General features: G+C 38.5%; 1 protein-coding gene across 1 annotated transcript; it reads right to left on the reverse strand.

The window, feature by feature from the left end:
* Nucleotides 1-1,969: 1,969 nt before the first annotated feature.
* Nucleotides 1,970-22,587, reverse strand: LOC148736850 (uncharacterized). Its single transcript, XM_088749193.1, has 18 exons — nt 22,129-22,587; nt 14,462-15,361; nt 13,688-14,310; nt 12,844-13,033; nt 12,338-12,445; nt 7,857-7,938; nt 7,525-7,615; nt 7,393-7,442; nt 6,289-6,415; nt 6,099-6,202; nt 5,681-5,783; nt 5,415-5,565; nt 5,228-5,309; nt 4,865-4,931; nt 4,331-4,419; nt 3,986-4,106; nt 3,658-3,699; nt 1,970-3,545 (listed from the first exon to the last, which is right to left on the reverse strand). The coding sequence occupies exons 1-18, from the start codon at nt 22,187-22,189 to the stop codon at nt 3,402-3,404; spliced, it is 3,135 nt and encodes a 1,044-aa protein (XP_088605319.1). The 5' UTR covers nt 22,190-22,587; the 3' UTR covers nt 1,970-3,401.
* Nucleotides 22,588-25,079: the final 2,492 nt, after the last annotated feature.

Raw genomic sequence — 25,079 nt, forward strand, 5'->3', positions numbered from 1 at the left:
GTTTGGTAATTTGTGGGATGTGAGTGGAGGTATTAGGTCAGTCCTTATTTAGTTTTTCTTTGAATTAAAAAGTTGGGCTAAAATTGTCCCAACGTCATTTGCATGTTTGCGCCTGAGCTTCAGTTTTTCATAATAGACCCCTGAATTAAATGAGGCTGAAAACCAGTAGCTCAGTAATACATTAGTTAACTGGCTTCTTGAGGTTTATCCCCCTAACACATTTTGTCTTGGCCCTTTGAGGTAAGCGTGTGTGGCCGGCTCTCATAAAGGATAAACTAATTCAAAACCATTCTAAAGTCTGTTTTCGCTTAATTGTTTCGGATGCTACTCGCCGGACAGCCTTAAGCTTGACTCCTCGAAGTACGCGTAATCTTAATCTTTAAAAAATAAAAGCTTTGGCACTCACTCAACAGAGACATTGATAATAGAATTGTTCCCCATAGACCACTTTCATAAATGGCTGCCGGATAAAAATTCTTTTGTTTAAATTTAAATTAGCCTTTCTGGCCTCGTTCTCCAGTACAAAATTCAAAAGAATACATTATCTCAAGCGAGGCCAGAAAGGCTAATTTAAATTTAAACAAAAGAATATTAATCCGGCAGCTATTAACAGGCAACTTCTGGTCGTCGACATTTTTTTCGTCGTGTGGATTGCGTTCCTGTAAACTGAAATAAATGCGAACTTCTGACAAATTTTGAGTGGCTGGAGATCGGTCCAAAATAGCCTTCGCGATTATCAATGTAATGCATGTAAACCTCCTTTTGTTCAGAAATATATATATATATATATATATATATATATATTGTGGGAGGAAAAAGACAAGTAAACTACAAGTTCATCCCTACAAGCCTGTTTCGTGGTCGCCCACTCATCACTCAATCCCCTGATGAGTGGGCGACCACGAAACAGGCTTGTAGGGATGAACTTGTAGTTTACTTGTCTTTTTCCTCCCACAATATATACTTCGCTCTACTTCTATGTATTGAGCACTGTTCTACGAAAATCAAGTCACACTTTATATATATATATATATATATATATATATATATATATATATATATATATATATAAATATTACGAGAGGAAAAAAGGACGTAACTACATTTCCCGACAAGCCTGTTTCGTGAATCGCTTCACTCTTCAGGGGTTTAATGAAAGAATATTCATGTGACTATCGTTTATATACTAGGAAAATTTGCATAATGCGCGGTAAACTTAAAAACTTTAAAGTTCAGTTGTTGCGTAGCAACGCTTTGTTTCTGTGTCGGCATGAAGATACGAGTTCGTTACACAGAAACAAAGCGTTGCTACGCAACAACTGAACTTTAAAGTTTTTAAGTTTACCGCGCATTATGCAAATTTTCCTAGTATATAAACGATAGTCACATGAATATTCTTTCATTAAACCCCTGAAGAGTGAAGCGATTCACGAAACAGGCTTGTCGGGAAATGTAGTTACGTCCTTTTTTCCTCTCGTAATATTTATTCTGCTCTGCTTCAACGTATTGAGCACTGTTCCACGCGAAAATCGACTTACAGACTTCTTATATATATATATATATATATATATATATATATATATATATATATATATATATATATATATTATGAGAGGAAAAAAGGACGTAATATATATATATATATATATATATATATATATATATATATATATATATATATATAACTGCAGACAGTACTGTTTCGGCCTTCTGGGCCTCATCAGTGCAGTGCTAATGCTAGGATGGGGGAGAACCGAGACGGTCACCCCAAACGACCCAACCTTTGTGGTATCGTCTAAGCCATGCCAGAGTGCTCAAACTAGAGTAAACGAGCGAGCATGCGCAATTGCAACGGCAATGACTCATCCTAGATAGAGTGCTCGATTTGGACATGAAAGCAAAGCTTTGTATGTATATAAAATCACTCACTTAGTGTTGTCCCCCGTGTACTGCCGGCTTCCACGTATAATGCGGGAAACTGACTTGCAAGTTATTGACGTTGGCTCAAGAAAAAAAGTGGGTATGATATCAAAATCTCAAGAATATTCTTCATTCGCGTTTTCAGATTCTTTTTTTTTTAATAAATATAGGCTACTCAATAGATAGCGAAAAACAATAAAGTTTTGAATGATATAGTGAAAAAAAATTTGTGAAAAAAATTTATTAAAAAAAAGAAAAAAAGATCACGTAGTGGCGACAGCTGTTATTCATTCTTCTTTTTTCGTAATTTTTTTTTTCCAATGGCTCTCAAGTGGTGCAGAATGAAATACCTTACCTGCATATGCTGCGTACTACAAAGTGCTATTGACAAAATGTGTTTTTTTTTTCTCGTTTTTGAAAATAATAAATGGAAATAATAGCTCAACACGGCTTCCTTAGTCGTTTGACTTTAAAATTCGTGACAGACCTATGAATTTCGTCGTAGTTTCTTACAAAAGGCCAAAACAGAAAAATGCCAAGATCTTTACTATGGCCAAAATGCCACAATAGCCATTTCTGGCCAAAATGACAAAACGGCCACTAATGGCCAAAATGCCGAAATGCCCACTAATGGCCAAGAACCCAAATCGGTCACTTGTGGCCAAAATACCAAAAGGTTCACGAACGGCCAAAATGCCACAATAGCCACTTGTGGCCAAAATGACAAAACGGCCAAGATAACGTCATTATCAAATATTACTAAACAGGGGAGTAAAGGAAAGAAAGTGAAATGCAGATTAATCTTAAACAAGTGATGCTTGAATGTAAGACATGCGTCCCTCGAGGGGGGTAATCATTAAAAGACAAAAAAATCCATTGTTTCAAGGACAGACTGCTTTGAAATCTAAAATACGAGAGCTAACCTCTTTCTTAGTTACATACATTGGCTTGCAGCTAATACATACATTCCCTGATTGCATACGATGATCCTATAATTACTAAACTTTTATATGTCTATGAGTAAAGGAAAAAAAGCTCCGTGGGACTAGCCCCTAGCTCGATAATTAAAAAAAGTATTTAACAGTTTTTAAGACTTGAAAGGCAGACCTATCAGAGGATCAGCTAGACTCCTTGCATCAAATATCAGATTTCTTACAGCCGACGACGTGCTCGGAACCACTTAGCTTCACCGACAGGTCGAAACTCAACAATTGATACATGTCAACTACCTTGGCCTGATTGATCGTTTTAAACTATCAACTCTCATTCTCGGTCTATTTAATCAAAGTATTTATGCTGCGTTTTTTTTTTTTTTTTTTAATTCAAACTCATTTTTCGACTGCTATTGAACTGCCCACACGTCTTCAACATCACTTGCATCAACCTGTGGGCTTTTCCCTGGGGATTTTTCACTGTTTACAGTTGGAAAAACCCCATCACTTAATGTAGGTCAAATTAAATTACCGAAGTACTATATAATGCTATTCTTTAAAGGACTGCATTTTGACTGCCCACACATTGCCGACACTACTTGGATTAACTTGTGAGGTCTTCTTCACAGAGTTTCCCTGATCTGCAGCAGAAGGACAAATGACGCTCATCTTTCTTTTTAAACGCTCTCTAATCTGTAGATGTAAAGGCGACAAAATCTCAGTTGCTAACCGCAAAAGTCTTTCTTTATGTCTAAAAACTTCACAATTCGTTTTGTGTACATCTTCATTATTGTATTGAACTCACCTGGCTGTTTCGCACACAATGAAGTAGGCAAATCAGGATACCCTAAAACAGACAATTATTTCAGAATTAACCCTTTTACAATCCGAGGTGAGAGAGGTTCGATCGTTTGGTATTCCTTTCAGCAATCATAATAAATATGGCGAAAGAATGAATTGATTAAAGCAAGTCACATATCTCGTGAGCCAATAAGAATGTCTCGTGTTGGGTAGATTAATTTTGAATAGTCAGTATCATCTGACCAAGGTTAAAGTGTCTGATCATGGTATTTAAGTAAGTGTTAAATGGATGACTAATATTTCACTATTAACCACGTTTTTTAAAAGCTCACCTGAGTAGAGTTGAAGATTGTGAAAATGTAAGCGAAAGCTTTGTGTAATGGTAACAAAAGACCAAAGACCCACGTGACACCCAGCAGTGGAATCATCACCGCACATGTTTTAATGCCAAGTCTGAAGAACGACAGAAATATCAATAACAATAACCGTTTCTAAATCATAGTGCCTCATCGTCCAATAATATCTAGGTTGGAAAATAGGCAAGTACTGTGACGCTAGATGAGGCAACTATTTGTTCACATTACTCGAGAAGTCTGTGTAGCAACTATTTATTATGTACCCTCCCCCGAGTTTAGTTTATGACAACTATTAGATAGCTGTTAAATTTGAAAACTCACCGTATCTGCTGCATATGGTTCTCTCTCCCTGTTGGTTGGATTAATGTGCTCATCTCCTTCACGACTCGGGCGATTATCAAAATGTTGAGCTGAAAGAAGCACGAAATCTAAGATATATCATCGAAGACAGAAAAGTTTTATCCATCTTGCTACGAGCGTTTGAAAAAAGTATAAGTCTGAACCCTTTTTAAGAGATTAAATACCCAGCGGTAAGCTGGCCTGCTCGCTCTGGTGCCTCTATAATGAGGACTAGAGAACCCTGTGCTGCGCCAGGGTATTACTTTGCTAATATACAGAGCAAGAGGAATCAATTCACAAATCTTCATGATTAAACTCAACCGCAAAGGACCAGAAAACTTCCCTGTGAGTTTCATGGTGAATGGATTCATATGACACATCCATTCCTTCGTACTGCGACGTCAGCACTAAGGAGGGTATCTTTAAAAAATACTGTGGAGTTTCAAAGACCGTAAACATTTTGTACGAGCAAGGGGATGACAATACTGATGAGGTATCAATTTATCACAAACTCACAACTTCAATGAAAGCCACAAATGTCACGAAGATCCAGATCAGGTTGTTAGTCGAGGACAGCCAGCAACTGGGAACGAGTATAAAAAAATTAATAGATGAGAATGAATTTGTGGCAAATAGCCCCTAGCTCCCCCCCCCCCCCCCACAACCCCCCTGCATCAAAACATCCTTAAAGTGTAACACAAATCAAACAAAATAAAACAAGACAGATTCAAGCGAAAGGAAAATTATGGAGAGAAAGAATGGAAGAGGCCTTAACGCCTGCAATATTTCATGAAATTCAGATTATTTGAATAAAAAGAGGGAGATGGAAGAAAAAGAAAGGGAAGAAACTACAACTGCAGTAGTTAAAATTTCGCATACTATTTTTCACTTGTAAAACTCTGAATTCCATCTTTTCCAGACGCTATGCTTAATGAAATGACCACCATGATTATTGGCAAACCTTAACAGAAGTAGAAAAAAGTCAGTGCAACTCAAGAAATCATGCGTTCGATTTGAGACGATTTAAAAGGATAAAAATAACTTGCAACAAGATAAATAAAAATACCCCATGATATGACGTGATACATGCGCATCTTGGTGTTGATGTTATAAACTTTCACAAGAAGCAGGTAGAAGTAAATTCCCTCAACCAACATCCAACAGAAGGCAGCCATCAGGAAATACTGCAGAAAAGCTGCTGCTGTGATACAAGAGGCCTGCAAGGAAGATAATAATTTTTCTCTGTTTTTCATGTTTTTTTTTTTAATTCACAGAACATCTTTAAGCCCCTAAAAAGCAAATAAACCATAAATGGATGAAAATGTCACCTACCGTATTTTCTGTGGCGTTTATACCAGCGAGAAAGATTATTTGTCCAGTTCCGAGTGCCACAGAAAGACTTAAACGTATTTGCGACAGAGGCTGCCATATGTCTCTAGTAAAACAAGCAAGCAATGAAAAAACAAACAATCGAACAGAAAAAACAAAAACAAAAACAAAAAACTCAGACAAGACAGAAACAAAACAAGACAAGATAATCTTTGACAAGGTATTTTGTGTACTAGTTTCTCTTACTCGCTGTTGATTGCCATTCAGCTTTTTATCGTACGTTATTCTGCTATTATTATAATTATTATTTTTGTTTAGTCTAATTTTTTATTTATCTTTTTTTAGACAAGTTGGTCTAACTTAAGCCCTAAAACCTTCAAAATTTTGTAGAGACCTAGCTCTTTATTCTTACAGTACTTACGTGAGGGAGGAATATAGAATAATCGTCAAAAATATCCCGAGAATAGAAAGGCCTAGTCCCACGTAAGTGATTCTTTCCAGAATGGTTTCGTCCTCCTCTGTGAGCTGTGAAGAGACATGAAGAGACATAGATATCTCGTTAATTAACCTAAACGAGCTGTATAACCAATGCTGAACATAAATTTCATTACCCCTGGGCTGCCATTGTAGTCAACTAAGACAGCAAAATGAGTCAGATGATCGCAGCTGCAAACTGTTTCTTCTGAGTTGCTTTCAGATGCAACTACATAGCATCCTCTCTCTGAAAATTCACCTGAACTGAAAATAACAATAATACTAATAATAACGATGATAGTGATCATTTTATCTCTAATCGTAGATATAGATCCTAGTCGACGCTGGGGCTTGCCACGGCTTATCGCCCAGCCCCCAGCTATAGATCTGTTTTCATTCTGGGCATCGAAATGAATATACTGCCGCATAATGATGATAAAAATAACAGTAATAGCATTAATAATGATAATAATAATAATAATAATCATCATCATCATCATCATAATTGATTCATTTGATTTGCATTTGCATTCAGTTGATTTCTCTGCGATAATGATGATAATAATAATAATAATAATAATGATGATGATAATAATAATAATAATAGTAATAATAATAATAAAATACTGATAATTAGTAATAATAATAATGATAATAATGATAATAATGATAATAATAACAAAAGTAATGATAATGATAAAATATGGAAATTAACCCGAATAACCATTGGGGTACCGGCAGTTTAATTTTCTGTCCTCCTTCCATGAGTCTATAACCTCCATACGTCATCGAATACTTTCGATATTGACATCTGATGACATCTTTTCAGCTCCCTGTCTCTCATAAAGTCGTCTTTAAATAATTCTTAAATAGAGTCGTTAAGCATTATTACAACCTAACTTAGGTGAAAAAAGAAAGCAAGCCAACAAGCAAAGATAACGAACAAGGAAAATGATGTAAATTAACAAATCAGTGAACATGTGATTATATTTCATAGAAGGACTCTATCAGCGATATTTATAAAAATAATATTTAACAAATCAATGGCTTAAATTTTAGAGCAAACAGATTGACCTTGACAGTCGTTTTCAGAACGTGGGGAAAGGTTCAAGGCTTTATCAAAATCGAGTGGGGAATCTTCGGACCTTCAAGAATAATATTCATAGAATATTTTTTCATGATTTGAGATTCAAGATCCAGTTACTTCTGGAACTGGCTAAATGATACTTTCCAGCTGTTACCTTTCATTTAAGCTACTCCAGAACATACATTTCCTCTTTCCTTCATGGACCTAATTAAAGAATAGATGTTATCTCTTTGGAATAGTTAACACAACATAAAACAATTCATACTAAAATTGTTCTTGTTCCTACATTTAGGTTTCTGAACTTTAAGATGACATTCTCTTGCAATTTTTCTGGTCTTGGATCCATTGCCACAGCCATTATCCCAGAGTCCAAATACCTATAGAGAAAATAGAATTTAAGCATGAACCTGATTAATTTTGATCATAGTATTTCTTTTGGGAGCGTTTACAAAACATTGTTACGTTAAAGATTCTTTATTAGACGCTGAAAAAGTCATCGACTTCTTTCAATAGAATTTGAAAATTGATGACGTTGTTAGTTAAACGAATCGAGTTTCTTTTTTGTTTCTTTTTGTTGGAAGGCACATTTGGTTCAGAAACTTAGGGAAGTACCCTCACCTTGTGTTGCCTGTTGTGATTGTGAAGGGTTGATCTATAAATAGTGCTTCATGAAGATTCATGTGCAGTATCCCAACAACCACTGATAGTAAAAAGGAAAAAGGAAACAAAATTGGGCTAAAAAAATTATATCATGAACTCCATAGAAAACTCATAACAATAATAATGATAATGATAATAATTAAAATAACAATTTTTATTTAGCAATAGTTTCCATAAAATCCTTTACAATACAAAATATTAACAGCGTAAAAGACGATCCAAAATAACTCACTTTCGGCTCACATCTACTCATTTTTTTTTTTTTTTTTTTTTTTTTTTGTCAAAGCGTCTGGAAAACTATAAATAACGGAGTGAAATCTGAACAGATTCAACATCTAATAATCTGATAAGTAAAAGCATATCTAAAACTATACAGAAAAGAGAAAGGTGAATGGCACATCTAGAACCCTATATACAAGGCTGCTAAAAATCATTAAACAGTGTCAATGGCTCCCTCGGCAGCTGCGATTTCAACGTCACAATCATTATAGTCATACGCAGCGCGTCGCTTCACCCACGATCCTCGAAGGCAATCTAAGGCCGACCGAAGGAGGGCAAATGATGTCTTTGCTCGGATCCAGGAAATTGTTTGCGAGTATCGTTCCCCTCTCCTAGCGGCTGTCGGCTCGGCCAATCGGCTGTGGTATCTTATGCATTCCATCCCCATCCCTCCCGTATTTTTAAATACAAGCGGCGTAAACGAGCCATGCTCAACATTCAACACTCTCCTTGAGTACAGCCGCTTCTTGTCGTTTTCATGGATGCGATTAATCTGCTGTGGTTCCTGGTCCTTGTTGAATCGTTGAATCTTTTTAAAAAATATTTAAAGACGTACTTATTTAAAGAAGCTTTTAGTTGTTAAATATCGAATTACATTAGATATATAATATATATTTTTGTACTTAAACTACACTATTATACATTTAAGAATTGTTTCATGCTTAGCGTGCGTCTATTAAGTTATGGGTGCACGCGGGGAGTTTGGAGAGCACGAGAGAAGCGTAAGAGTTGCTCGAGGCGCAGCCGAGAGTAACTCTAGCTTTTTGAGTGCTCTCCAAACTTCCCAAGTGCATCCATAACTCGATAGACACACAGCTTAAAGCATGGAACAATTCTTTCATAACATACGACAACAGTTTGGGCGCTGAAAGACGTTTTATTTTTGTCACGTCGTCTGTTCACATTGTCTGTTTCGTACATTCGGGCCAACTCTTCGGTGCTTGAAACGTCGGCAATTCCACCAGGATGATTTTTGGTAGCTTCATCATGCGTCATCGTCGCCAAGTTGCGTCCAGTTGGGTCCACCTTAAACTTTAAGCTGATTGTTTTCAGGGTCTTCTGACCCACTCGACCTCCTCTGCAAAAGAAGAGGACGAAATGGAACCACGCGTTACGGAGCAGAGAAAGTGGGCCGCTCAAGGCGAGAACTTGCAAGGATTTTAGCCGCAGCAAATCTTCGTTTTCAATCGCCGGTTTGTGTTTTACGTTCTCTTTTCCCTGACGCTTCAAGCTGACAACTGTCGCATTCCGCACTTCTTTTGGCCTTTTAAATCTTGGATCAGAAATTAGCTTTAGGCCTTTGTTCAGTGGTAGTGCATTCAGATATCTTTCAATGCCGTGACGAAAACCAAGGAAAGTAGATTTGCTGTACACATCTCCGGATTTATTTCTGGCCTCTGCGTAGAATCTGTGAAGGTTTGTATCGAGTTGGCCAGGCGACATTCGTTCTAGCGGTGTCTGTATTTTATTCTCATTACACCTAAATTACGGAAGGAAATAATGGTAATACCATTAAATTTAAAGATAATGCGTGACTGCTGTTTTTAACTAACCATGTTTCATTGTAGCTGTAATGTTTTTTTGAAATGAAAGTTACCCGAGATGTTGGCGTCTCCGATTGTTTTGTTGATTTTGTAATTAAATGGTTTTCGGAAGGTTTAACAAATGGACAGAAGAAACGTCGTCAACAGAGACGTTTACATTTAAAAGTTGCCACAGACCAATTTGTATTCTTCTTAGTTCTTGCTGAATGTCTTTCAGATAAACTTTTCTCCAGCTCCTGTTCCGATGAATTCGGGAAACGGGCCTGTTGTGCTTCGTTTTCGTTGTGCTTGTTGGCTTGACTACTTACGGGAAGGTCGAAAGCCAAAGAAAAGTTTGGTTGATTATCCATTTACTGATATCGCTTTCCGAAACTTTAACTTAAAGAACTCATAGGACGGAAATTCTGCAGCTATTTTGAAACTGCACACGTCATTTTTATTGAGCACGGCCGTGCGTACATAAAGATTTTGATCCTGATGACGCAATAGGAATTAGATAGGACAAGCGCGCGCTATGTTAAAATATAGGTTAATTTATAATAATAATTTATAGTAATAACAATATACTCGCAACTTTAGGAACTTTTAGGGTGTTGTTTATTTATTTATTTAACGACTTTCTTTTAACTATTTATAGAATTTGAAGTTGATTTATGTATTCGAAATTTTAAATAGTATATTTTCTGAAAATGTATACACAGAGCTAGCTATGGTTTCGCTGCCTAGAGCTCTAATGTTTTTTTTTTTTTTTTTTTAATCTGGCATCCAGATGTGTATAACTGCCATAATAATAAAAATAACAATATTGATAATAATAATAATAATAATAATAATAATAATAATAATAATGTAAATGATAACACTTTTATTTAGCAATAATTTCCATAAAATCCTCTACAATACAAAATATTAACAGCGCAAAAAACGATCCAAAATAACTCACTTTCGGCTCACATCTACTCCCTTTTTTTGTCAAAGCGTCTGGAAAACTATAAATGACGGAATAATTTGGATATATCAACAAAGTTGAAATGGTAAATTAGCCACCGTAATGATTACAAAAGCTGACGTTTCGAGCGTTAGCCCTTCGCTCCGACGAAGGGCTAACGCTCGAAACGTCAGCTTTTGTAATCATTACGGTGGCTAATTTACCATTTCAACTTTGTTGATATATCCAAATTATTTCGTTACTCCCACCGACACAGCCCCAAACAGTTTCTTTCGAAACTATCAGCCTTTATTCATTTATAAATAACGAAGTCAAATCTGAAAAGATTCAAAGTCTAATGATCTGATGAGTAAAAGTATATCTAAAACTATACAGAAAAGAGAAAGGTGAATGGCACATCTAGAACCTTCTATAAAAGGCTGCTAAAAATCATTAAACAATGTCAATGGCTCCCTCGGCAGCTGCGATTTCAAAGTCACAATTATTATAGTCATACGCAGCGCTTATAATAATAATAATAATAATAATAATAATAATAATAACAATTATAATACTAATAACATTAACAAACAAATAGAACTCACAGACAGATACCCCGCGTACAAGATCATTTAATATTTAACAATTGGTTCATGCTTTAGCGTGCTCTAGCGAGTTATGGAGCACGCGGGAAGTTTGGAGAGCACGAAAGAAGCGTAAGGGTTACCCGAGGTCGGAAAATTGTCTTTGTTTTGGGACTGGTGGGCCGAGTCTCTGTTTGTATACATTATTGTCGCAAAGTATATCATTTTTCACCGCGCTAACAATGGACGTTTGTGCGAAAAAAAATTTCTGGCGAAGCGATTTGCTCACGCTATCAGCGTGCAGTATCGGGTTTTTCAGCACGCTTACGTATAATGAATTGGATTGCGCGGCTCTGTTAGCTATGTTCTAAAGTATAATAATAGATGTCCTTGGTTGTTGCTCAAGAGAAGTGGAGCAGAATATCAAAGAAATGGTGATAGCCAAGAGGAAATCTATCTTCGGACAGATGCAGAAAGCCGTCCTGACAAGTTCACTTCGTATTGCAAGAACATTTAAGCTGAGTCACTAGATATTACACATGAACAGCGAAATCGAGTTCCATAGAACATTATTAAATATTAAGACATGAACTATTTTTACTCACTTATATTTCTAATGTATATATAGATCCCAGTAGGCTCTGTGGCTGGCCACAGCTTATCGCCCAGCCACAGCTGTAGTTTTGTTTTTATCTGGGCTTCCAGATGTATATACTGCCGCATATGAATAATACTAACAGACTAAAGCTTATATAAGGCTAGGAGTTAATCTGTCTTCTATGTCTCCAGCGCTTAATTAATATTTTTATCTAAAATCTAAAAGCTTAAGATAAAACACAGCATTTCTATAAATATCTTACTTATTTACAATCAGGTGTAGATGAAATTGCAGGTTCCTTACATTATTTGAATGGACAAAATTGAAACTGCTATTCACACTTAAGAATATACTTAAAGTCAAAATCAATTAGAATAGATTGTGTAAACCAACAAAAAAAAACTGCTATATGTCAGTAGATGTATTTCAAAACTGCAAAAACTTGTAGAGGAAAAAAATGCATTGTATTAGCATATCGAAGATTTGAAACCTCTGTAAATACAAACCGTTGTTTGCAAAATTTGCAGAGGATAATTCCATGCTCGCTGACAGTTCTTGTTTTCCAAGGTAGAAGTCGCCAGCATTTTGGCGGTAGGCTTTTTGTATAGCTAGCACTGACGGGGAAAAAGAAAACAAATGACGAAATTAAGAATAGCATATTTTCGAAGAAATGTCTTTCTCGTTGGACCGAAAGTAACCGTAATCCTAAAATGGTACTCTTGCTTGTTTGACTGCTTTTATATATATATATATTCTATCGGAAAGTACAATCCTTTACAGATCACTAAGACATCGACAATTAAAGGTTTAAATGCTTTTAATAATTTTAATCGCCGGAAAAATAATATAGCGTATAGTCAATGTAATGAAAAGAAGAATCGGAAATCGCACTTATCAACAATTCATTACATCATCAAAGCAAATGAACCATTTTGTAAATCAGCCAGTTAGTCAGTGGATTAACAAGCAAATGCATAATTACAAATCTGAATAAATCATTGCCCTGACTTACCTAGATTGTGGCTATCGATCTTAACTGAAGAATTCGAGTCAGTCAAGTGGTACTTGCCATAGTTAAGGGCAAATTCCTCCAATGCGACTGCCACATAGAAAGTGGATTTTCTTGTCATTTCGATCTCTTGTTTGCGTTTTGAAATGGTTTGAATACGGGTGATGAAGTTTTCAAAAACCCTTATAGCCACCTGTAACAGCATGAGATATTTTTGTTAAAGTAAGATGCTAAACATCTGCACCCTTGCGAGTTAAACAAAATATTTAAGTTTCTTATGAGTATTCAACCCGCAGACCTCCTGACTGTGGTCGGAAATTCTTACAAAAGAGGTTTAGGGAACTATTACCGGCGCAATATATTATCAAGGGCATATTTCTTCTATTCCTGGCAGGATTATAAAAAATAGATAAGGAAATGAGTAAGGATGACCAACTGGTGTCCAAGAACTCGTCCAAGCAAGAAGTAGAAACATCCTCTTTAGGGATCAATTTTCCACTTATACCAGCTCATGTCATGACAATGATAATACTAACAAAGTTGAAGATGAAAATATAATAGTAATCACAACAGTAATGGAATATGATGATAATGGTGATGATGACGACGATGGCGATAATAAGTAAGATCCGTTTGAACTCGTTGAAAAAAGAAAGAAAAGGAAAAGAGGAAGAAATAGAATGAACTCGAAGTTTTCCACCGCCATCATAAAGATGTACTAGTTATTTTGGACGCTTTTCAAGCTTAAGAATTGATTCATTGCATTGGTAATTCTTTCTAATCATTGTTCATGTTCTATACACTTAGTGACTTACTAGAAAAAAAGAGGAAAGTTTTAAACTCATACCATTAAGGAGCTGATTCCACTAATTTGTATTTCACCTAGTTCAGAGACATATTCATTTGCCTGAGGTAAAGAAAGACAATAACGTTGATAACTGAAAGAGTATTTAATTATAAATATAAAAGTTAAGAGAAAGATATCACGTGCCAGATTCTTAATCGCTTCCAACGTCGATGACGAAGATGTCCCTTGCGACGGAGAGATTGACGATGATGCTGCTGTCGTCATCATTACTAACAATAGTGATGATGATGGAGAAGGCATTGATGACGATGAAACAGCTGATGTTTCGGCTGCTGCTACTACTGGTTTTGACGTTGATACTGATGCTGCTAATGACGATAATGATGATGATGACGATGATGCAATTGCCGATGATTCTGCTTCTGCCAATGGTGATGACGCTAATGCTGATGCTACTGGTGACGATGATGATGATAATGATCCATCTGCCAATGATGTTGCTTCTGATAATGCTGTCGCTGGTTTTGATAATGATAAATATTTTGATGTGGGTGATGAAGATGCTAATGCTTCTGCTGCTAATGATGAGTGTGATGATGGTGATGGTAATGGTGATGGTGAGATGATTGATAGCGGTGATTGCGTCGATGATTGCTGCCAAACTTAAAGTTAAATAAAATTCTCATTGTCAAATAAAATTAACAGTCAAATTTGAAAGCTATGATAAGGTGCAACGAAGTTAAAGTATGGTAATTAAATAATATATTTATAGAAACTTAAGTATTTCACATATTTAGTATCTAAAGTACTTACTGTACTCACTGTAAGCTTCTGTTCCTTGTCCTGCTGAAATTTTAGTTGCGAAAACTGGAATGCCGGTGGAAGTAACGACATTCGACGTGTATAAACTTGAAGTACTGTAGAGGCATGTGCAGCTTTCTCTGTTGCTACAGCTATGAAGGATTCTCGTTCTGGGAGGCGATGTCTCGTAGGACGACATGTGAGATCCACAACATTCACCTTTTCCAGAGCATATTAGCCTATACTGGGAGCTGTTTGGCCAGTTTCTAGTCATCTTGCATGTGGCAGCTTTGCACGTCTGTGCACAATTATCAGCGTTACAGTGCATATTGCACACTTTTGCATTTTCGCATAGTTGATTTGTACACCTGCCTCCGCTACATTCCATATCACATGTTTTGGCCTTACAAGATTGTTGACAATCCTCTGTGCTACATCCCAGATGCATATTGCACACTTCTGCATTTTCGCATAGCTGTTTTGTACACCTGCCTCCGCTGCATTCCATATCACATGTTTTGGCCTTACAAGATTGTTGACAATCCTCTCTGCTACATCCCAGATGCATATTGCACACTTCTGCATTTTCGCATAGCTGTTTTGTACACCTGCCTCCGCTACATTCCATATCACATGTTTCGGCCTTGCAAGATTGTTCACAAACCTCTTTGCTACATCCCAGATGCATTGTGCACACTTTTGCATTTTCGCATAGCTGTTTTGAACACCCGACCCCACTATTTTTCATTTTACAAATATCAGCCTTGCAAATTTGTTGTCCACAATTGCTTTCATCACATTCCATAGTACAAAAATAATGACCACTGCTGCAATTCCGAAGGGGCTTGCAATTATTGTCACAATTGGATCTACATTTATTGGGTTCGCAAGCAGGATCAGCAAGCCCAAGACCTGAAGAAAAAAAGAGTAATGGTGATAATACTGATGCCAATAGTTTTGACAAATACAAAGCGAAGCTAGCACAATTCGTGAATTAATTTCGTAGGCTAAGTACTGATTTATAAAAACATTAGCATACTGTTAGCATCTTTTTTTTTAATGTACCAGAGTTATCACCCTGCACTCCATCTAATATTGCATCTTTAATATCATTCTTCTATGGCTCTTGTTGCTGTTTGCAAGGATCGTCGTTAATTAACTAATTACTTTGATTATGGGTCTACCCAGGAGGGGAGGGTACTCCTTCTTTGGGCTAAACGGGCATGTGTTGCGGGACAGGGTATGCTTTTTTCGGCCTCGCTGTCCTGAACAGAGTATGCGTTGTACTCGCCTGTCCTAGACCTATAGCATTACGAGCCGAGAGACGTTAGGTGCCGCTGTTTTTGGTATCCTTTACTTTTAATCTTTTCCTCTTATCAGTATTATAACAAGTGTACGTTGACAGAATAGATCGTACACTTAGGTCTAGTTTCTTTGTTTTGGATAATGTGATTACTCTCAAGTAAACATATCTTTTTGGAAAATTATACAGTAATTGAAAGGTAAAGGTATCATTTAGTTTAATTTTTTTATACTTATCGTTACTATGACAAGCGCGCATTGACAGAATAGATCGTGCCGTTGGGTCTAGCTTCCGTGTGTGGGATAACGTGATTAGACACCAGTAGACAATTCTTTTTGGAACATCAGGCATTAACTGAAATAATCATTTATCTTTAATTCGCTTCTACAAAAAACACCTTTTTACAGATTTTGCTAATCAACTTATTTAGAAATTGATACTTGATGGCCTTATGTTTAGTATGAGCGTAAAGAAGTAATTTCTCTGGGTTTTAGACATATCAAACATGATTTCTTCATTAGATATTTAGAAATTATAACCTTGTGAGCGAGAAAAGAAAATTGCGCCAAAATGCTAATTAGTAGTAGGCCTCCGTCGGTCAGGGTCGACCATGGGTATAGCATCCTAGTTGTGTGCTTGGATGGAGCATCGGCGACTATGACTGTGAAGACCAATGCGTAAGTGGCAGTCCTTGTTGCAAGTGTTGCATTTGTATGTTGTCTGTTGGACAAAGCTGATCCGAAGCTTTCTGCGGGCCCGCCTCTCTGTGGCGGCTTGTGTCAGCTTCTCCTCTCCTGTTTTGAAGTTCTTGGTCACGGTTCCTCTCCATTGTGACCGATCAGCTGCGAGTTTTTCCCAGGTCACTGTGTCAATACCCAAGCCTTCATGTCACGCTTCACAGCGTCTCAGTATCGCAGTAGTGGGCGTCCAGTGCGTCTACTTCCAATGGCCAGCTCACTATACAGTAAGTCTTTGGGAATGCGGTCGTCTGGCATGCGGTGAACGTGGCTTAGCCAGCGGAGTCTGCGTTTCCTGAGTAAGGTAAACATGCTAGGCAGACCCGAACGAGACAAGACCTCTGTGTTTGGGACTTTGTCTTGCCACGAAATTCCCAGGATGCGGCGGAGGCTTCTCATGTGGAAGGTGTTCAGTCGTCTTTCTTGTCTGGAATATGTCGTCCATGTCTCGCTACCGTATAGCAGTGTACTGATGACGCAGGCGTTGTACACTGCTATCTTGGTCTTTTCTGTAAGCATGGGGTTGGACCACACACGTGTAGTGAGGCGTGCAAGTGTGGCAGCCGCCTTTTCAATTCTTTTGTCAAGCTCAACATCTAAGGAGAGGTTGTCAGTGACAGTGCATCCTAGGTACGTGAAATTATGGACCACATCAAGCTCGTAATCGTCGATGGTAATGGTTGGTGGTGTTTCTGTTCCTTGTCCCAGGACGTTAGTCTTTTTCAGGCTGATGGTAAGTCCAAAGTCTTTACAGGCCTGGGAGAAACGGTCCATCAGTGACTGAAGATCTTGCTGAGTGTGTGAGCTTACTGCTGCCTTTACAGCAGATAGCAAGTCTCTTATCAGGGCTTCACGCACTTTGGTCTTGGCTCGCAGGCGGGCAAGATTGAAAAGCCTGCCATCTGATCTTGTATGCAGGTAAATCCCTCTTTTTGATGTGCCAAATGCAGGTTTTAGAAGCAAGGCAAAGAAGATTCCTAAAAGGGTTGGGGGCAAGTACGCAGCTCTGTTTGACGCCGCTGCTTATGTTGAATGGCTCAGAGATGCTGCCGTTGAACTGCACAGTCCCCTGCATGTTGGTGTGGAAGGGCTCAATCAGGCTGTGTAGTTTAGGAGGGCAGCCAATTTTGGATAGGATTCTAAAGAGACCCTCTCTGCTGACGAGGTTGAACGCCTTGGTGAGATCGATGAAGGCGATGTACAGGGGCATCTGCTGCTCTCTGCACTTCTCCTGAAGCTGGCGGAGGGAGAAGACCATATCTATTGTTGATCTTTCAGCTCGAGAGCCGCATTGAGACTCTGGATAGACACGCTCAGCTAATTTATGTAGTCGGACCATACTTTGCCCACAGTACTAAGTAAGGAGATTCCCCTGTAGTTGTTGCAGTCATTGCGTTGTCCCTTGTTTTTGTAGAGGGTGACGATCTTAGCATCCCTCATGTCTTGTGGTACAGCCCCATCTTTCCAGGGCTCACACAGGACTTCATGTAAAGGCTGTAATAGTGTAGTCTTGCAGTGTTTGATCAGGTCAGGGGGGATCCCGTCACTGCCTGGAGCTTTCCTCGAGGCCAAACTGTTGATAGCCTTGCTGAGTTCGTCAATAGGAGGTTCGCTATCAAGCTCTCCCATGACAGGTAGGCATTTTATGGCGTGAAGGGCTGAAGTTGTTACTACATTATGTTGGGAATAGAGTTCAGAGTAGTCTTCCACCCATCTCTCCATCTGTTGTCTTTTGTCTGTGATGACTTCCCCTGTGGTGGATTTCAGGGGAGCTGTCTTGTTCTTAGTTGGACGCATTGCTGTTTTGATGCCTTCATACATCCCTACTATGTTCCCAGTAATTTCTGCAGTCTGGATGGTTTCGCTGAGCTCTGTCCAGTAATCGTTGGCACAGCGTCTTGCAGTGTGTTTGACTTTGTTCCTTGCAGCTCGAAGAATCTGTAGATTTTTCTCGCAAGGTGACCGCTTGTATTCCATTAGAGCGGCACGCTTTGCTTCTATGATGGGGGTCATCTCAGCGAATTTGGCCTTGAACCAGTCATGCGATTTCGAGGTGTTTTTTCCAAAGGTGGCCAAGGCAGTACGGTGCATGGTATCCCGCAAGGTGGTCCACTTCCCAGTTGCGGAGTCGCCTGGTTGTGAGGTTCCCAGTTGATTCTCAAACCTCTCAGCAAATTGCTCCACAGATCAGGCTGGCTTATCTTGCTGACATCAATGCGAGGGTTCCCTTTCTTTTTGCCACGGTGAAACCTTTTTGGATGTAGCCTGACCTCGCAACACACCAAGGAGTGGTGTGGTAACAGCGTGTGAGGAGGACGTTCTAAATGGCGGTTCGTCTGACCAGGATGAGATCTAGCTGATGCCAGTGTTTTGAGCGCGGGTGTCTCCAGGAGACCTTCCTTGTGCTGAGGTTTGGTGTTGAAGAAGGAGTTGGCTATGCAGAGGTTGTGATAAGTGCATAGCTCGAGCAGTCTTTTGCCATTGTCATTCATGTTGCCAATGCCAAACTTTCCAAGGCAAGAAGGCCACGATCCTTGATCAGCTCCTACTCTAGCGTTGAAGTCGCCCAGAAGAATGCGTTGTTCCTTGTTTGGGATGTTGCTGATCGTGGCTGTAAGTTGATCATAAAACTCGTCTTTAATGTCAGGTGTAGCGGAGAGTGTTGGAGCATACACGCTGACAAAGGTTACAGGGCCTGCCGTGGTGTTCAGGCGGAGAGTGAGGAGTCGTTCTGAGCCTCTGTTTCCTGGTTCTACCATATTCAGCAGGTTGTTCCTCACTGCAAAGCCCACTCCATGCTGGCGTGGTTCGTCCGAGCTCCTCCCCTGCCAGAAGAAGGTGTAGTCTTTCTCCTTCAATGTTCCAGAGTCTGCAAGTCGCGTTTCTTGCAAGGTGGCAATGTCCACATTAAGCCTCCTGAGCTCGTCGTTAATGATAGCCGTTTTCCTAGAGTCGCTGACATCCTGAAGGTCCTCCGAGAGGCCCGTCAGCATTGTTCTAACGTTCCAGCAGCCTAGTTTCAGGGCTGGTTTCTTGTGATGAGTTTTGTTGTTGCCTGGTGCAAAGTTTGCGGTCTGCCTGTTGGCTATCTCCTGATCTCCTTGCACCCAATGAAGAAAGCAAACCGTGGCGGAACAGTACCTTATTGGCTGCCCAGCTTGAGGCGGGCGGTAGCTTTCCAGTGGACTCGAAGATCCCTCCCACCGACGAGAATTACCCCTGGCGCGTCGCTCTACGCCAATCGGGCAGTAGCTTAACACCAGTAAACTGCCGTTCTCCATGTTGTGTCGACCCCATGGGTGTAACTGGAGTGTCCTCTCCAGGTGTAGTGCGAGGTGTGCTGGTGTGTGGTGTAAGCGGATGCTAGCCTAGGCAGTATACAAAAAAGTACTTTTTTGTTTGCTTTGATCGCAAAGCAATTGAGCCTAAGAATGAGAAATTTTGATTGACAGGGTAAGAACTAGTTCTCTTAATGCAAACCATGACGGTAACGGTAAAGATTACATGGCAAAACAAAAGATCAAATGGGCGGAACATAGCTCAGCACGTGCTTATAAAACTTTGTACATTTCTCAGCTGTCCTCTGCAAAACAAACAGCGTTTGATCTGCGTGGTCTGTGAACAAAACGCACAACGGCAAATTATCTATCAAGGCAGCTCACATACGTTATGCTGAAGTTGGAGTGCGGCTTCGCTATAGGTCCCTAATGGCTCTTTTAAACGATTTCAACACCTAACCAACATTCTTTCGACAAAAGTTGAACGGATGGTAGGCAAATGTTGAACACAAAAATGAAGTTGTGCGGCGGCGTTTCTAAAGGCCTTGCAAAGGCTTTACAAAGGCCTTAGAAAGGTCTTACAAAGGCGTTACCAAAGAGGAGTTGAATCGATTTTCAATGAAAGTTTAAACCGATTCAAGCATGGCACAACACGCTTTCAACAGCTTTTAACAGTTTATTAAGTTATCAACAATGTTGGACGACCTGTTCAAATGCACTGACCAATTGGTTCACCAAAGTGTTGAATGAACTTGAAGCAAATGTTGAAGTCGTTTCAACGGGCCTTAATTAATACTGATTGGCTCTTTGTAAACTTCTTAAATTAAGTATAAACTCAAACTGCCTCAGTATATTTCAAACTCATGCAGTAGAAATTTGTACTGAATAAGTTTGCTTTCGATGAGTTACCACATTTTGGATTGATGATTGAACACCTTCTTACTTCTTGAATATGATAAGCCAACTCAACTAGTTAAAAGTTAGCTCATTGGTTAATTTTGTACTAGTTAGTTCATTCCAGATTTTTTTTTTTTTGGTGTTCCAAGAAGGTTTTAGCCTGTATTTATAGTGATGACACTAAATGTGATAAGTACAAAATTGACGTGAGTCCTCTGCTCAGCAAGTAGATGATTAAAAAATAGGTATTGCATATAGTTTTCATGAGAAGTACCTTTGCAAAAAAGAGCGCACATAAATATATGGAATTCGAACATATAAAACATTTCCTTCCATGAAGAATTATACTACCGCTAAGCTAAGTTAAATATTGATTTCTTAAAAAACTAACACCCTTTTGGTAACTTTTTAAATGGACAAGAGTTGTTACATTGTATTTTATAGTTATTTCTTGTATCTATAGGTCTTTCACGATAATTATGCGTTTTACCTGCTCCCAGAAATACATCCGCTTTAGGCCTCTTAGTAGCTTAAGATTAAGAGGCGACGCAATCTTATGTATCATGGGTATTGAGGAATATTTAACAACTATTCACCAAAGGGAAGGTGGTTAGTGGTGGATATTTACCGAGCCGCGAAGCGGCGAGGTAAATATCCACCGCTAACCACCGACACTGAGGTGAATAGTTGTTTTAGTATATACTAAAACACTGAGATAAAATACACCACCAAAAATTGATTTTAATTCATACATTCCAACATTTTCCCACGTGGAAAGGACTGAAACAACCAGCCCCTCAAAAAGTAAACAAAACCTTTCTCATTGGCTTTTATCGACAAACTCCGGGTTAAAAACATAGACCATTACCTTTAAACATGGCCAAACCAAATGTAGTTGCTTTCTTTGTGTTTTCAGGGACTGCTTCGTCGTTAATTTGAGTGATTTCTTCGCTTGTCACGAATGCAAACCGGGACGCCATTTTTTCCCGAGTTGCTCGAAGGCAAATAGCAATGGATATTCGGAGTTTTTCTAGCCAATCAGAGCGCGCCCTCAACGCTATCCCCTGTTTTAGTATATACTAAATAGAGATATTCTTGAGGATTAAGAAAATTTCCACCTGTCGGTGTTGTGGACTCGTCACATGTCATTTATTCAACTGAATTCAAGAGAAAGTTGAATCAATAACAATGTAAATACCTAAGATTTAGAGCAAAATTGGATACAAAATATAGAAAATCTTCCGAAACCGCTTGAGAAATAAAGCGGGCTTCGAACGGCGCCAATCATCTATTTGGTTATTCCAGAATTTTTGTCTTTAAACTAGAAATCGGGCCAAAAGATTTTTACCCAATTTTTTTCCAAGACTAGTCGCCGGACAGCCATATATAAGCTCGACTCCTCAGAATACACTTATGACAAATGCTCAATGAATTTAACCTTTTAAAGATAACTTTAGTACTCACTCAACAGAGTTATTGATAACAAGAGTATTCCCAACAACTGGCAGCATCTCGTTGTCATCATTTCCTTCCGTTATGTGAGTTGAGTTCCTGTAAGCTGATCCAAACGCAACCTTCCGACCACTCTTCAGTAGCTGAAGATCGGTTCAAAATATCTTTTGCCAATGTAAATGCAAGGCTTGTGAGAATTTTCTTTTCAGTAATATTTAAAGTTCCATCACCTACTGTTGTTTTGAGCTAGAAGCAGCGGTTTACTCAGTTCCGGCATATGATGCGGTAAGTTGACTGTTATGCAAATTATAGACGTCGGGTCTCTCTGCTGAAATTTTGTCAAAATAAGCCTTTTCGCTAAAGTAAAAAAACAAAAGCTATGAAATTGACATTTCCAGTAAATGTTTCATTCGAGTTGTAAAGAATTTTCAATAGGGAGGTATGGGATGCGCAATACATAACGAAAACCAGAACTTTCTTGAATGATTTAGCCTCAGGCTAAAAATATCAACTTAGTGGCGACATGTTTTATTCAGTTTGGATGTCACTATTAATTACTGACAGTTGACAGCTCTGTTTATCTAGCCCGTTGACATCCAACTAAGGTTTTTTTTCGGAGCGCTGGCATCACAAAAGTTGCTTTGAAACAATTACATCTCCACTTACAATAATTCTCTGATGATTCTTTTTTTTTTTCTATTGGTCCTTACTAAGTGGTGCAGAGCGGTAGATCTAACCTGCTTATGCCACGAAGTAGAAGGTTTTTTTTTTTTGACAAAATGTGTGACGTTTTTCGTTTCTTAAAATAATAGCTTACAAAAGCTTCCTTTTTTTTTTAAATTTAAAATCTGACAGACCTACTCATTTCTTTATTAGATATGACTCTTACCTGTTTTCATTGCTAATATATTGAAATAATTATTTTAGTGGCACTGAGGAATGTCTCACGTTAGACTATGTGGCTCTTAGTCAATGAGAATGCGGTAAGGAGCCAATCATTATTTATCACGTGGGAGGGGATAAGGAGGATTTTTGCAGGGGGGAGCACATGTTTTGCAGGGGGAACGGAGGGGAGATTAGTCGTCGCTAACAGAATATAAAGAGAGGGACTAAGGACAATTGATTGCCAATGAGAGGGGATAATTATACTATTAAAAATCCAACGAGGGGATTCGGTAAGGCTATTGTAGCAAGACTAAAAACTCCGAATTACCCTCCCCCCTTCTCCTTTTTTCTTCCAGGCTGTAAGTAATGACCGATTCCTAGTTAGTAATAATCCGCATATGAAGATAAATCACTTGTCTCACAGAGTTGTCACGTTCGATATGGATTGCGACGTTTCGACTCAGTGTAGACTTTCTGCTTCCGAAGAACATAAAACACACAACTGCAAGTGTACCCAGTCGACCACCTCATCGCTTAAGGAGTTTCACAGTAGGCATATTTTATTCAAATCGAAAAATGGTTGCAATTGCAACCTACATTGTAATCCTAATAATAATTTGCTATGTTCAAACACGCACATAATAGTTCTGAATGGTTTTTCATTTAGCTGTTCCCTCCCAAAATTGACGGGCTAATACCAAAAGTCGATAAAAAATGTTTTTGTTATCAACCAGCTGTTTCAGATTGCCCTTAGGGTTTCGCGAAATGTTTTTGGAAATGATCTAGAATAAAGGAAAACGAATAAATTAAGAAAAGAAGATCGATAAAGTTTAAATATTTTTGCGAAAGGTAATCTACTAACTGCTTCGTCCGTTTTTTGACATGTTTGATCTAATTTTGCCTTCGCAATAAATGTAATTCATGCCTACATTCGGAAGGCTTAGAATTTTCTTTTTTTTCCACGTTAACTACGTGATCATACTTGAAGACACTGTTTTACCTACGGTGTGTATTATAAACATTTGCCCACATACATTCATATTGCAGATAGCTCGTTTTCTTTGCATTTTTTCAAAGACACCAGAATTGAAATAAATCCAAAAAAAAAAAAAGAAACTAAAATTGCAATTTCCGCTGAGGTTTGCACCGTGCATTTTTAGCTATCATGAAATGGTGCGCTGTTATAGCTAGTCAGAGCGCGTGTTATTCCAAGACGTTGCCATATTTGTGTGGTGAAGATTTTTTTCGTCATATCACGGAAGCCCTATCTAAATGCGAAGACAGCTGACGAATCTGTGAGGCAGTTCGCATATTTTTCGAGAAGCACTCCACCATATCCTACCATTCTCCTAAGATAAAATCATTTACCTGACACGTACGCACGATTCTGAAACGTGGTAACGACCACGTTTACATGCATCTAAATGCACCTGCCGACCATTGGTAAGACTATAAAAGGTTCAGGTAAATGGATAGTTTAGTTCCCTTTTTGACCGTCTTCTTTCCTACTTTAGTATATTTATATTAAATTAACTATATACTTTTTCTTTCTACCTTACTTTCTAATGATGTAGAAGAAAAGCTAATAAACTGCAATGGGTAAATGATAATTTTCTATGTGAAGAGTTGGAGTAAGTCTTACATAAATTAGCATAACCATGATTTATAAATATTAAGAGAGGTTTTTACTCGGTGAACTTTGTGAGTTGACCGAGTGAAAATCGAAAAATGTGACGCATGGTCGAAAAATCGAAAACCTTCGCATTTTATCCAGAGACACCTTAGAGTGAACATAGAAACGTGGTAAGGTTTTTTTCCCCCTAGACTTGCTTCTTTATCCCACAAAATTCACAAAAACTGGAGCGCGAATCGGTAGCTGTAAAGTGACGGAAATCAGTGCCTCGAGCAGAGGCAAACATACTTTGCTCACGAAAAGCGCAAAAGAAGAAGGCTCGCATCAGTTTTATAAATTTGTGTAGGAAGGATTAAGGTATAGTTTAATTCTATGTGGGAACATTTCATTTAATTTGATGCTCACAGAACGCTTTTAAAAATCACCCAAATTTCAAAAACGCCTA

Source organism: Stylophora pistillata, chromosome 2, assembly GCF_964205215.1.
Source record: "Stylophora pistillata chromosome 2, jaStyPist1.2, whole genome shotgun sequence".
Classification (NCBI taxonomy): domain Eukaryota; kingdom Metazoa; phylum Cnidaria; class Anthozoa; order Scleractinia; family Pocilloporidae; genus Stylophora; species Stylophora pistillata.

What these genes read in the sequence shown, in the direction of transcription:
- LOC148736850 (XM_088749193.1), bottom strand. Translation starts at nt 22,189, where the DNA reads ATGATGACAACGAGATGCTGCCAGTTGTTGGGAATACTCTTGTTATCA. An exon ending in GTGGAATCAGCTCCTTAATG is followed by an intron (nt 13,034 to 13,687) that starts GTATGAGTTTAA and finishes ATGCTGTTACAG; the next exon opens with GTGGCTATAAGGGTTTTTGA. An exon ending in ATTGTGTGCGAAACAGCCAG is followed by an intron (nt 3,546 to 3,657) that starts GTGAGTTCAATA and finishes TTACATCTACAG; the next exon opens with ATTAGAGAGCGTTTAAAAAG.